This window comes from Anser brachyrhynchus, assembly GCF_964034855.1.
Source record: "Anser brachyrhynchus genome assembly, chromosome: 1".
NCBI classification, from domain to species: domain Eukaryota; kingdom Metazoa; phylum Chordata; class Aves; order Anseriformes; family Anatidae; genus Anser; species Anser brachyrhynchus.
In genome coordinates this window covers 201,461,079-201,476,102 of record NC_137694.1, presented here as the reverse complement: position 1 = coordinate 201,476,102, position 15,024 = coordinate 201,461,079, and the positions used below count along the sequence as shown (strand labels likewise).

General features: G+C 39.6%; 1 protein-coding gene across 22 annotated transcripts in view; it reads left to right on the top strand.

Moving 5' to 3' along the window:
- Nucleotides 1-15,024, top strand: part of FAT3 (FAT atypical cadherin 3) — a 426,083-nt gene that overhangs the window by 275,450 nt on the left and 135,609 nt on the right. For all 22 annotated transcript variants that reach the window (XM_080567237.1, XM_080567235.1, XM_080567238.1 and 19 more), the window contains one exon: nt 13,658-13,719. In XM_080567237.1, coding sequence (XP_080423363.1) covers nt 13,658-13,719 — 62 coding nt within the window. The remainder of the gene's footprint in view (nt 1-13,657; nt 13,720-15,024) is intronic.

The window sequence follows — 15,024 nt, the reverse complement described above, 5'->3', positions numbered from 1 at the left end:
CAGGTGAGGCCTGGTTCAAGTCACATTCAGCCCTCTTCTGGGTGGGTGAACAACATCATCTGTGGCCTTCGGAGGGTGAAGAAGTGGGATATGAGGACCTGTGCACTAACTGCAAGTAGAAAGGAGAAGGTAGACGGTAGAAAGAAGATGGAGCTGTAAAAGGAGTATATGGGCAGCGATAGATAAAATATAAGTCTGGGCTTCAGGCAGAAAATAAAAAGCATGTGGTGGTTTTGTTCTCCAGCAGCAGTATGTTGCAGCTCTGGTTGTGTTGGTGACACCCGGCCCTTGTTCCTCTGTCACCTGCCCCACCAGTGGCAGACTTGCTTAGCACATTCTCACAGGATTGATGCACACCCACATCCTCCCACTTCTGTGCACCTCCTAGTTCCTCCATCCCCTCTGCATTCTCATCCCAGTCCCCTCAGGTTCTTCCTCAGTCACTCAGGGAGCTATAAAGAAATCGCTGCCATTTTTAAAAGGCAGCCAGCAGGGTATGGTGCTTGGGGTGCTGCCGAGACCCCAGGCTGAGCAACTTGGGTCTGCTTGTCCTTCCTCAGCTCCACCTGCCTGTACACGTGGAAAGAGCTCAGCCTGAGGATCCCTCCTCTCATTTGGTGCCTAACTGAGAGCTCTTTGCAATCAACTGATTCTGCTGCTCTTCCTCGGCCAAAGGTAGACTGGTACTGAGGTCCCACTGCATTGCCTCTCTGCTCTGACAGCTGCTCAGCAAGGCTGACGTACTGGCCTTATTTTGCAGAGAAAAGCAGTTGCTGCTTATGTTCCTGTCTTGCTGTGCATTTTTGGTATTTGTTATGTGCTGAGCCATTGAAGTGGGGGGTCAGAGCTAACGCTATACTTCACCCATTGGTAGGAATCTAAATAAATCACTGCACAGAGGAGTTAAAAAAGAAAGCAGAAGGATTCATTTCATTCTTTAACTAAATGATTTTCTTATTTAGCAATAAATTTTGGAAAATGCTTAGTGAGATCTTTATGAGATTGTTAGTTAATAATAATACCTTACCCTTACACAACTGATTTTTTCCTTTATTGATTACAAGGCACTTTACAGAGAAAGATATCAATTATCCCAGTTATATGGGATGGGAAACTGAAGCACAGAGACATCGAATGTCACATGGAAGGTTACAGACCGAGACAGAGGGTGAGCTGGAAACAAACAGAGGTGTTTCTGTATGGTCTCCTAGGCAAGAGACCACCTTGGAAAGGGCAGTGGATCTTAAGAGCGCTGAGATATACATAGGTCTATCTGTGAGTTGTATGTCATGAAACAAGGCCATATATCTTTTCTACGAGGCTTCTTTCTGCAGCTCTGTGTTCTTCATTTGGATCAGGAAGGTCACCTCGCCAATGAATCATGCTTTATTGGAGATGAAGATGAGATTTACTTGACCTGCGGAATCTGCAGTTAGCACAAGGTGCTGCTTTCCCAGTGCGGGGGCTTTTCTGAGCTGGAGACAATTGCTGGGAAAGAAGTAAAAGAAGTAAAAGAAGGATCAACGCCTTCCTTCTGAGTGCAGTTGGGAGAAACATGGGCTTGTTTTCCCATTGTCAAGAACAGCGCTCGTTGAGGGTGTATGTGGAAAAACGCAAAATCATTTCTCTTTAAAAGGTAATGAGGGCGTCTTGATGAGGAGGAAAAACTGACAGCTGTGCCCTGCACACCTCCACACCTCCTCCACAATTGAGAAAAGAAAATACCAGGGCTTCATCACGCTGCGACCTATGCATGTGTTATACAAAAGCATACATTGGAGACTTGGTTGTTATTATTTTTTCCTGCCTTTGTTGTTATATCATAACATGCCAAAGAAAGAGATTGAACAAGGCTCAACGTGCAGGGTGGGACGCGGAGCATTTCCATAGCCCCTTTCCACTGAAAGTGGCACCACCTACCCCCACCGCCCATGTTATGTAAGTCTTCTTTCTTGCAAACAGTGAAATTAATTAGCATAAATTATAACTGGAGTCTAGTTAGGCTCTGTTGTCACTTTTGCAGAATTATGAGGCCTTTGTGCATAAAAAAATTAAAGAAAATTGTATAATGATTATGTGCGCTGGTTACTAAGCTAGCCACCAGTTATATATATTTATAGCTATTCCTGCAAGTAATAATTACATGCTAATTATAACCCAAATAGAATTCTGTAATTTCTCCCTGAAAATGAAAGCGATTCAGGGGGATGTTAAAATCTCTGCTGAGGCATCGTATTAGCAATTAGGTTTTTAGGCAGCACTGCATTTTTTAAGAGCAGAAAACAAAAGAAGATATGAATGCCATTTCTATTCTTACGGTTTCATTTAAGTCTAAATAAAGGACGTGAACTTTAAAAACCCTGATCCCGCAAACAGCGAACTTCCATGTGAAGTGTTTTAGGGGAGCTAAGCCCCTGCATGACAGTCCCTCAAGGGCATTCGCTCAATTGTTTCACAGCACGACGGCCCTAACAGATGACTCAGGCAGGGATGCCACTGCGGGGAAATTGCCCATCAGTTGTGCTGGAGGAGCCAGCGCAGCTTGGGCACTTTGGGTATTATCGGTCTTTGCATTTTAAAATTGCAGCCATGGGTTGCAGATGGTGTGCGTGGCTGTGGCTCCACCACCCTGCCCTGAGGGGAGGCTTTCTGGGGTGACAGAAGCACTGGCTTCAGCCCACCTGAGTTCAGGCACTGTTTATGGTCCAAAGTAGCCAGAATCGAGTGAAGATTGCGGGATGTCGCAGGCAGCTTTGCAGACTTTACCCTGCTGTCCAGAGCTGTTCGGGATTTGGCTTCTGCCTGGCCAAACCCAGCTCACTGACATCACTCTTTTAGCAAGTAAAATAACAATGATAATCTGCACCCCAGAAATTTGAAAGAAGCAGCACCTTACGTTGAACCCAAGCAGCCAGTAACTTATTGAGTGGTATTATCAAATCTCGGAGTTGAACTGTACAACTGGCAGATAACAAATGAAATGTCTGTGGTACAGAGCAAGCAGGCAGGAGGGTGAAGAATAAGCCTTGTGGTCACAGAACTTTTCGTCTGACCTCTGTCATCTGCAAGGCTTTTGGACGTATTTAGAAGGACAGTAAAATTAAAAACATTGAAATACACTGAAAATGGGATGAAAGTGCTCATGTGTTTACCAGAAATAAATTGTACCAGCCTTTCTTGATGTCACTGATAAGATAAACGATGTTCTAAGAAATGCTGTATGTGTCATCCACGTGGACTTCAGTAATGCATTTGATATGGTTGCCCCGCAGAATTTATGAGGCATGAGGACATGGAGATTAATAGGAGAGTTGATATGTGCATATGGGTCTGGCTAAAGAGGAAATAAAAGTGATGAGTCTTGAAAGAGGAATTTGCATGCTGAAGGGCACACATTAACAAATTATTTCCAAGTATTGGCTAGACAAATGATCTTGTTTGGTGTTTCTGTCAGGGATGCCTCTTCAAAAGTGGGTGTTTTCTCCCAACCAGAATTAGCAGGGGCTGGGGAAGAAAGAAGAAGGAAAGACTGAATACCTGAGGGTTCGAGGAGCAGAAATGGGATGAGATTCATTAGCAGAGTAAAGGAAACACTGCGCTGGGGGGCTAATAACAAGACTGCCTCTCTCTGCTCACAGTGCACCCACTGGAGGCACTCGTTAGGCTGTTTCATGAGGCCTGTGGAGATGTTACCTGGAGCACAGTGTCCAGCCCCCATCCATCAGGCTTTGGAGGGGTGAGACCATGCTCGAACTACCATGCAAGAAGGGCACTACAAAATTCATTAGGTGAGAGGAAGCCATAGGATCTTGGTCTGTTTAGTTGCATCTGAAGACAGAGCCAGGGAGAAAGCTGTGAGTGATCGGGGGTTTATGGCCCAGGTTTGATCCAGGGTCTATGGCCCAGGTTTGCCCTCTGGCCCTCTCAGTGCCACAAAGCAAAAGAATAAATAGGTGTAAAGTGCCCAGAAATGCACTTGGTTATGGTGGTTCTGATGAGAACAGTCATGTTCCCAAACAGCCTTCCAGGAGCAATGTGGGAACAGGGAACCTGACCTCTTAGAGAGAAAAGAAATATTTATGAGAATGTGTACCTGGTGGGTTTGCCTGCAGGAGCTGAGGTCTGCACTTGCTGACTTTTGAAAGGAAAAAGGGAAGTCTCTTTCAGTCCTTCCACAAGGCAGAACAGACTGTCACACCGTAGTGCCATTTTAAACATAATGTAAGAAGAAAAAAAAGCCAAAAACTACCTTTAATGGCATATTCCAAGTTCTTCATTAAAGTAAATGTTTGTTTTGCATTTTATGCAGAGTTTTGATATTTTCAGCAAAAAGCAAAGAGAAGTCTCACAAGAGACAGAAGGGTCAGCTAAAAAGGAATTACAAGATTTTTCTTCAGCTCCTTCTTCACTTTTTTTCAGACATAACCACGTGTTAGAAAACATAACTGTTTTTAAAAGCAATCGCTTTTTATACATAGCTTGTTTCAAAGAGGTCATTTCACTCATTGTCACCTCCGGAAAAACAATAAGGCAGCAGTCATTCACGTAATTGCACAGGCTTGCCTGCTGTTTTTTTTTTTCTTTTGTTCAATGAAGTATCATTCATTTAGATCAGAATACAGCCTTCCTAAATTAGAGGTTTACATGTGTAATTATATAAAATGATATGTTTGTTTACATCTCCAAGTAAAATTTACATCATTTTCTATCATTTATCTTTGAAATTCAATTTCATTTTGTCGATCCCTAATTTATTGCAGGAGATGAATGTGCTGTTAGAGTGTTTACAACGCCTCTCACTGCCTGTGGGTAATAAAATTACCCTGGTTATTGCAATTCATTTCTGCATTTCTGTGGTCAGGAATGCTTGATAGTTTTACTTTCCTGAATTAGGTTGAAAATCCTGATGCTATTTGTTTTGGCTGCCCTGTTTTTTCTATCTAAAGTCCTAAATTTACTTTCATACTATCAAAGAGCAGTGGGACAGTTGACAGCTGATGGCTCTATTTCTGAACAGCTGTGTGCTCTGCTGTGTTCAGGATATGTAGGCTGTGTTCATACCTTTGTGTGTACTGTTAATAAATATTTGAGATTTCTAGAAAACTCATCAGTAAACCCATACATTCCCATATGAATTTCTGCAAAATCAGCCTGAGGAAATGAGCAGTGTGTATAACCAGTTGCTGAATTTACAGAACATTTTTGGAAAAGCTGTGTTTGCTTTAGCAGTTCCTTTTGTCTGTTTAACTTGTTGGGTTAAAAGGCCCATGTTTTCAGCAAACAATCCCAAGGCATTTTTCTCCCCAAGCAGAGCTTTCAAGGGCAGTTCTACAGAAAGTTTCCTTTGATATCTTCATGTGCTTTTCCTTCTGTGTTCTTGTTCTTTACAATGTTTGAGAAAGACTGGGAAGCACATCTGCCTTAGACTGTGGCAAGACTGTCGTGTTTTAGGATGAGCATCTAGTGGGGCACAATACCTCTGAAGAGAAGCCTCTCTAATTTTATTTTTTTGCTTCCATTTCAAAACTGATTTCTGTGAAGATGAAGATCAGTATCTTAATCAGGAGACAGTTTTCCCCAATAATCAGATATTACAAAAACTTCTAGCTGAGACCTCAGGTAATCCATCCAGACCATGCCATGTGAATGTAATGGATAAGCCCTGGGATATATGGTCCTGTGCTGGCCTGGCTCTTCTGGGAGAAGACCCCAAGTCCATAAGCGAAGAGGGTGTAAAGCATGTTCTGCTATGACTTGTAGCTAGGCAGTATATCCCGAGGCAAACCATATGTTCATTGGTTATAGGCATGGCAGAAAAAAAAAAAAAAAGTGATTTAATAATGAACAGTAAAGCATGCAGTAAATTGTATCCAGTTAGAATTTCTGGGAAAGGGGAGGAAGTTGCTTTCCTACTCATCTTTGTATCTCTATGAGATACTCAGTCATTGGCTTAAAACTGAGGAGCATATTGGGCTTCTTTTACTTTAGCCTGCTTGTTACCTGTTACATACTTTTTCATATCTCATCTAAGTTAAGTTTGGAAATGAGATATTAATAAAGGAGTTCTTTAAATTTTCATTTTCAAAAAATGTATGCTTTATGCCATAAAATTCGCAGTATTTCCAAAGACAGCAGTAAAATATGCTATCTTTCCATAGCAGGTTCTGTTATCTTTTAAGCAGTACTTCAGGACACAGCTCAGGTAAGGTTATCCATCTACAGGTTGAATGAAAATAATTTAATTTCCTAAGGAGAAGGCTATTGAACTCTCCCTGGCTTATGGCCGTATTAGGGAAATTCAATCAGTGTTAGAAAATAGCCTGTGGCAAACTGATTTTTGGTCCCAAAGTGCCATGGTGTTGAAAAATATGTGAATTTCTTCTAAGCCAAAGGTCAGTTTAGTTCAGGATCACACCTGCAGCCTTGAGCTGGTCTGGACGCATAGAGAATAAGCATCAGAAGAAGCAAAAGTAGCAATGTTTCCCTCTGTGCGCTGTTCAAGTGATTCAGTGCTTAGAAGTTTCCTCTGCCATAGGCTTTGTATTTAACTGACCTTGGCGAATTTTTCTTCTGTGGCTCTCTTAAGTCCACGGATTAATTTGTTTCTGACACAAAGGTTTGAAACAACGAATATATATTGAAAGAATGAACATTGGTAAACCTCAGAGCTAATATGCCTCTGTAAATAGGTATATTTTAGGATAATTTTTAACATTCACTCATTGTGTATGTTACATGGTATGCATACCATATGCATGCTCAAATATTCGACTGTATGTACAATGCGTATGTATGTATTTGTATAATATTGTCTATCTCCTTAAGCACACAAGACACATAGGGATGTCTCATGAGACTCCCACCTGGAGTACCGTGCTCAGACCACAGCACAAGAAGGACATGGACCTGTTGGAGTAGGTCCAGAGCAGGGCCACAAGGATGATCAAAGGGCTGGAGAACCTCTCCTGTGAAGACAGGCTGAGGGAGTTGGGGTTGTTCAGCCTGGAGAAGAGAAGGCTCCGGGGAGACCTTACAGCGGCCTGCCAGTACCTAAAAGGGGCTACAGGAAAGCTGGGGGGGGACTCTTTGTCAGGGGGTGCAGTGATAGGACAAGGGGGAATGGCTTTAAACTAAAGGAGGGGAGGTTTAGATTCAATATTAGGAATAAATTCTTCCCTCAGAGGGTGGTGAGGCCCTGGCCCAGGCTGCCCAGAGAAGCTGTGGATGCCCCATCCCTGGAGGTGCTCAAGGCCAGGCTGGATGGGGCTTTGGGCAACCTGGTCTGGTGGGAGGTGTCCCTGCCCATGGCAGGGGGGTGGAACTGGATGGGCTTTAAGGTCCCTTCCAGCCCAAACCATTCTGTGGCTCTATGATTCTATGATTCATTTTTAAACTTCTTCTACACTTTGTACACTTACACATTTGTACGTGAGTACACTTCCTTGACAGAAGGGAGCTAACTGAAGGCAGAACATGGATTATTCAGTTGGAAAATCCCAATTGGCAATTGGACACTATAATTAAAGCATTGAAATCTGAACTAGCAAACAGGTTTGCAGCTCTCCACATGCCATCACCATTTCAGTCTCAAGAGCAATCGTGAGTGCCTTGAATTTTCCAGAAGAGAAAACAAAATGTTCTGGAGATGTGTTTGAGTCATTGCCATGTTGGTGAGCAACACCTACCCAGCTCATCCATGCTGCTCTTAGATAGAGTCATCAGATGCCTGTTTGTCTGGGGAGGTGCAAAAGGTTATAGAAAAATGTAATTGTGTCTTTTTCAGATCCAGCCAGTTTGCATCCCTGCTGCCCAGGATGCCCCTCTCATTTTTCTTCATTAGGGTGCTCATCACACTGATGTTTCAGTTCTTATCTGCCATAATAAACCTATTATTTTAGGAGTTTGAGCAGTTCATAGCGAAGGTTAGAGAAAGTAATTGGTGAAATGTCTAGACATACTGGCCTGTGCAAGTGTTAAGAAAATAAAGAAATGCTTAACTTTTCCAGCATATAAATTAAGGTTTATGTACATAGTCTACACTGTCTGACTAGTTGATAGTTTATGGACTTGATAAAATAGTGTTGCCTATTAAATACAGGATCCTAAGATAACAATATTCGGACTAGTGAAGTTTTGGCGTTATTTCCCCCAACTTTACTTGTCACCTTCACTTTGATCAGCATCAAGTGTTCAAGGCCAGGTTGGATGGGGTTTTGGAGGTGTCCCTGCCCATGGCAGGGGGCTTGGAACTGGATGGTCCCTAAGGTCCTTTCCAATCCAAACCATTCTATGATTGTATAAAATTTGACAAGTCACTAAGATTCTCACCCTGCTTGCATATTACCCTGCATTTCTTGGCAAGTTAATAACAAAAATAACCATAAACTTAAGTATCTGTTTTAGCTTCAGACCATCGCTTACATTTTCAGTACTGTCCAATAGAAGTTATGATACAGATTGGCAAAAATGGTAGAATTTAAATTAAATTTTGGAGCTATGGTAGGATTAAATAGCAGTATCACAGCCTTCTGAGGAAGGAATAATTTGGATATACAAATGCAAATATGCATTTTTGAAGTGAAAGATGTTGGCTTTAAATTACATTTGATTATAAATTTGTTTGCCTTGCTTTGTTTATATTAAATAAACTAATAATTTTCTGTCTTTTTTCATGTATTCTTGACTAAAAAAGGCAAAGATTACAGTCATTTAAGCAAATTCTTAGCTAGCATAAATTTGCAGAGCTCCTTTGATTGCAGTGGAATTGCACTAGATTGAGTCTACTACCTGCATATCAAGAAAGCAATGCATGCTCTGGGATATTACTCAGATAGAGACATTTGGCTTAGCCACATCTTTAAGCATCCAAGCAGAACTACTGTTCAAAAAATAATAATATATATATATATATCACAAAAGACTCAGTTTAAGACAGAACATTGTGCCACTTTTGAATAACAAAGCAGATAGACTCAATAGAACCTACAAGCTGCTGCTCCTCTTTAAGGTTTGCTGGCTTTATTATTAATAAAGATAGTTTTTTATAAAAATGATTATAAAGCATTCATCATACTATTGAATTCATAACTATTCCTGACTTTGTCATCTTCGTTCAGCGTATATATAAACATACATGTGCATGCCTCCACAGACACACATATCTGCAGTTAATTCTAAGACATGATGATCGAGTTATCATTTAGTAATAAGTTAAATTTCCTCGTTTGCTCACTGGGAACATCATGCTTCACTCATTTCAAATGCAAAGTTAACTCATATAGATTTTAATCTTTCAGTGAACTTTTTCTTTTTTTCACCTTGCATTTGCAGTGCACTAAAAGCATTTTGGCAAGCGTCAGCGCTAAGTGTTGTTTAAATGTCTTGAGCACATGTCTGAGCCCTAATAACTGCTGATTCGTTTCCAAGATGATGCATTGGCTGAAAATTGGGTAGGCTGATGTATTGGTGAAAGTGTCAGGATTTCTTAGTGTTGGTCCTGTTCTTGTTTCTGTATTGCTATGGCTGTACCTAAGCTGTGAGCAGGCCTGCCTTCTTGCTCACACCACTTCTTCAGTTCTCCCATGTAGGTTGTAAGGCAGTGGGGTGAAGGACAATGGAATTTATTCTCCATCTACAGGCTGAGTTTCCTTTTTGAGGGAAAGATTGCAGAAAAGGATGATAGTCCTATCTAGTGTACAGTGGAAGTACACTAGTATACAGTGTACTGTACACTAGTACTAGTACTAGTGTACACATTCTGTACACTAGTGTACAGAAGGAAGCTGAAAGGATGTTCTGCAGTCAGTGTTAGCTGGGAATTGTCGTGTCCTGCAAGCCAAAGGGACATATTCTGCAGGGCGAGCTTATTCACCTTCCATCATTTCTGAACTCCGTAACAGGAGAACAGTAACAGTTCATTTATTTAAGATGGAAGAATTGCTCCAGTATCAAAAGTAAGAGGTTTTGTAGAAAAGCAAATTATATAAGAACATAGTTATCTCCAGGCTGAAACACCAGATCAAGCAATGTTTTAGAGTTTGACAAAATGGCTCTGTTATATGGCCTGAGGAGCAGATGTGCCAGGATGCACAGAGAGTTTTAAGTCAGAAATTCAAAGAGAAGTAACAAATTCTGGGAGTGGAATCACAAAGCCTTGCTTGTGAGATATTGATTTTATTGTAAATAAATTTTCTGTCCTGTCCAGTTTTTCTCTTAACTTTCATGGCTGTTCTTAAATAATCATCACAGTTATAAATATCTCCTGGTCCTATCAGGACCACAGTGTTTCCCTGGAAATTTGAGGGGAACCATCTGAGAGGTGTGGTATGGTTTCTGAAGTTTGTTAGTGGTTTTGCTATTTTGTGATAAATGCCTGCTATATTTCCCAGCTGGCTTAGGACAGTTGACCGGATGGTGTGTCTAGAAGAGCTATGGCACAGATTGAAGATGGGGAGAAAAAGAAACGGTCATTTTTCATCATTGTCCCCTTGTGATTTTATATCATAACCTGCAGTGCAGCCTAACTTCATTTCTTTGGGCTTATTTTTCTCTGTGAGTTATTTTCTTTAGATAATGTCTTCATATCATAACAGTATGACGATTTAATCTAGTTAGAGAAGAACTGAAGTTGGGATATATTCCCTTGTGCAAAACCAAGTTTCTCTCTTTTCTTTGCCCCTGGATTTGTAAAAGAAAGTTGTAAGTCCTGCTAAATATTACTTTTATTATGAATTTGTGGCACGGAGTAATGAATACAGAAGGGACACAGCAATGTTCTCATAAAACTCACGAAGGAACTGGTGTGGTAAAGCTATGGGTAGTCTTAGACAGAATTCCCTGAAATACCGTTATATAATCTGAAAGGACCAAATTCTTACCTGTATCAATACATGACCATAATTAAATAAGTATTAACAAATAGCTATTATTTTATGTATATACGTATATGGCTTTAAACACCAGTTGTGTAGAAGGATCTACGAGTGACTTCAAGAACATCTGTGGAGCAGTCCAGAGACTGCAATGGGGCCACCAAGAGCATCAGATGGGAGAGTCCTCCAGAGTACAGGAACCGAAACTAGAGACCCCTCAGCAAATGACCAGTTTGTTGTAACAACCTAATGAATCTTCCTGTAACTGATAGTTGTATGTAGAGCTGTCTTTAATGCATATGTAAGAGTACAGCAGAAGGAATGAGTTGTGCTAGCACCATTCTTCAGGATCAGGTTTGCAGAACTGCTTGTGGTGGTATCCTGTGTTGTAGAGCTCTGTATTTGCTCTGCCTGGCACTCATCAAAGACAACTGCATTTTAGTATTCAATCCAAGGTTTTGTTGTTTCTGTTTAATTGGCCTGGTTACCTGTCCTTTAGGTCTGACTGCTAAGTCTGGGTACTAAATCTGTTAAGATCTGCTGATTTGAAAATATATGCACTTTCGTTGTGCCATATGTTCATACACCTCTTTTAGAAGTAAATCCTGTTCTGCAGGCGCTCTGACCGTTATGGCAGTCCAAAAGGCTCTAGACTGAAAAAAAAAAAAAAAAAAATCCCAAACCTACAATGGCAACAGCGATTCTGTGAGACTGTTTTGGTTCTACCAGTGAAAGACAAGTACTGTAAATTCTGACAGTTAGTGGTGCTCAGTGTCAGATGTTAGCTCTTGGTCTTCAAAACAAATGTGGAATCCTTTGTCTGAAGGAGATGATAAGGACAGAGAGCTTCTATGATTTACAGCGTTGCCTGGGCATTCAGTAGTATTTGGGGGGTGGGGGGGGGGAGGCAGGGGGTGGAGTGGGGTGGGCTGGATGTTAACTAATATTCAACATACTGAGTACCCTAAATATTTCTTAGCTAAAAGGAAGGTAGGTGTAGTTCATAGTGGCATATTAAGGAGGAAAAAAGTGGAAGATGGTATAAAAATGACCATATTCCTTACTGTGGTTAGGTCGTGCTTGATAAATGTCCCTAGTGACCGTGCATGGGACAAAGAAGATTATTTCACATTTGAATTCTTTCATTTATCAAATTATTGAGGCTAAGCTTCTTTTATAACTAAGAACTTCTTCCTTGTATCTTTGCATTCTCTCTAGACATGGGGGATCTTGTGTGAATGACACCAATTTGTCATCCATTCTGTCATGTCTGTTAAAACTCATGCAGTGAGTAGAAGTCTCCCATATGGTGTAACTGTTTTGAATACTTACAATTGCTCAATGCAGGAAATACCAGTTGTTTCACTTTTTCAGCCTTTTGCCAGCACCTTGTTCTTCCATGTAATAATATCACAGAGATTGTTGTCGTGATCCACTCTGGTGTCTTTGACCTCCCCTTGGATGTCACTTCTGTGGTCTGGTAGGTCTCATTAGGAGCCTGAAATACTGGAGGCAGGATGGACTTTCCTTTCCATTACTTCAAGTAATGTTTCACATTTTTTTCACAATGTGTTACTCCCCTTTCTGACCAAAACAGACGAAGTGATTCCTCTAGGCAGAAGGTGACAATGTATGAGGAGCAGTACCTGTAGAAGCCTTCTGGGACTAGAGGCGTTACGTAGATATAAGATGTTGTTGAAACTCTTTTCTGAAGAATTCAGGGTCATCATGGATATGTGTTTAGATGATTATCAAGTCTGATTAAATAAGTAAGTCCTATAGGTAATCCATGGAGTATTTATCTTCCTATCTTCCTTGGTAGTCTTACAGAGGAGGAATTCTTGAGAACTCCTTTGTCTGCTGGCATTGTCTCCAAAAACATATTTACCTCTAGGAAAATTTGGTCCCTTTACTCTTGTCAGAATCTATCACAAAATAGACAAACAATTCATTTCCATATCCAAAGAAATGTTTTGTAGGAGGGAAAACTCAAGTCTAACCTTTAAATCTTTACTGAAAAAAACAAACAAACAAAAAACTAAGTTGTATTCATAGAACAGTATGCATTACTTTTCTTGAGGGAACTTTGGAAGTGCTTAATTTTCTTTACTTGGTATAAATCTCACAAGAGGTTAATCATTTGTGAAGATGCATTGCTTTAAAAGAAAAGATATCTTGATCATCCTCATGTAAAAGGGTACTTTATTTTAAAGACTCAATTTGAGCATGGAACAAATTGATGAAATTGTGGTACAAAACCTTTAATGCATTAGAATGATTACATTTGGAAATCATTATGTATACAAGTAGTTATTACAGAAATAACCTTCTTTGTCAAGTATTCTTGGCATGGAAGTAATCAGCATCCTATCCCATTAGTTGTTTGAGAACTCTGAAATCTTTAATGAGTTTTTTTACAGAAGGATTTCAGTCAAATGCAAATGATTCATTGAAGCACTTAATCATAAGACAAATAGTGATTCTTCAGTAAGGTGTTTTATTCAGTGTGATAAATGTAGCATGTTAAGTGTAGATACACAGCTAACTGTTTTTCAGTTACTTTTCTCACAGCTATTTTCTTTTAAGATTTATTGTTAGTCAGAAAGTCATAATGGCTGTGCTGCAAAAGAAAAGGCTTGACAGATGTCAAGAAATCTGTGTCTGATATGGCTTCAAATAGATTTTTTCCTTTTGAGTGTTTGAAAAATGAATTTGTTTCTTCTGGTCGATAGAGACATATATTTTTCAACGGGTATTGACAATCAAATATCATCCTCTTTTCACAGGTCTGATTACAACAACGTCAAGAAAATTGGATCGGGAACAGCAAGCAGAGCATTTTTTGGAGGTAAGATTAAGTGGAAAATATATGTTAAAAGGTTAACTGATTTTTGTAGTTTAAAATAACTTCTTCCTATGCCGGGAGAGTGGAATTCTCCCTTCTCTCAATGTTTGACAGACACCCACAAAGATGTGTGCCTGATGATAAGGAAGAAATAATACATCTTGCAATTCACAAGCACAGGAAAAAAATGAACAAATATGAACAACATTTGTTTTCCACCTCAAATCTGCTTCACTTACCTCTTTTATTGTAGCTTTTACATTTTATTTTTAACAGAACAATAGAATAGTCCAGAGGAAAATACTTTTTCTAAAATTTGTGGCATCACCCCAGCCCTGGCAAGATTTGCATAGGCAGTACTTCATACACCCTGCGTAGTCTGGAATTTGTGTACCAAACTGTTTCCAGCCCCTGAAGTTAAACGTTTAAAATTTGAATCTCAAGTCTAAGATTCAGAATGTTTTTTTGGATGAAAGCCAACTTTGACCTTGCTCACTTTCACTGCATCATCAGAATCTATGAATAATTTCTTAATTTTGTTTATTGGCGATACCAATGACAATTTTCAAGTAAAAAAAAAAATGTTCTCTAAGTATCAACTATGTTCTAGGTCTAATCTTAAGAGAAAGTTTCTCTATAAATAGCTCATGTGTTGGATATAGAGTGATATATTTGTATGCTACTGGTATTACTACATGTGTTTCCTTCAGCATTGCTGTACACCATAGTGTATTTTTTTTTTCTTTGGGTAGAAGGTCCATGGCTTTTTTTTTAATCAATTTGTGAAATAAGAAATTTGTTATTCATATTGGTGCAAATGAAATAAAACTATATTGTCTCAAATAATCAATCATTCCTACTATATATTTTAGGAAATACTCTTCAAATCCATACAGGTTAAAAAACGTCCAGACAAAATAGTTCCTAATGCAATCACTGTTTGGCAGTAAAATGCAGTAAAATGTACGTTTATCTATTCCATGGTTATTTTAGTTTGTTATAAATCCAAGATTATTTTTGCCTAATGGAGAACACAGAAGTGAAGGGTTAATTTACTACTGTACATTGCTTTTTTTTTCCTTGATAATACACTGTAGATTCCCACACATTCCAGGCCATAAATAAATGGAAGGGAATAAAAGGATTTTGCCCTTTTTAGGATTTATTACATTGGAAACTGTTAAGTAATCATGTGTTCAAATAACTGCAAGCTTTCCAGTTTATACTGTTAGAGAAGATCGTAAACTGAATGAAATTAGCATTGATTTTGAAATATATCTATTGATGAGAATCTTAGGTCTATAAGTC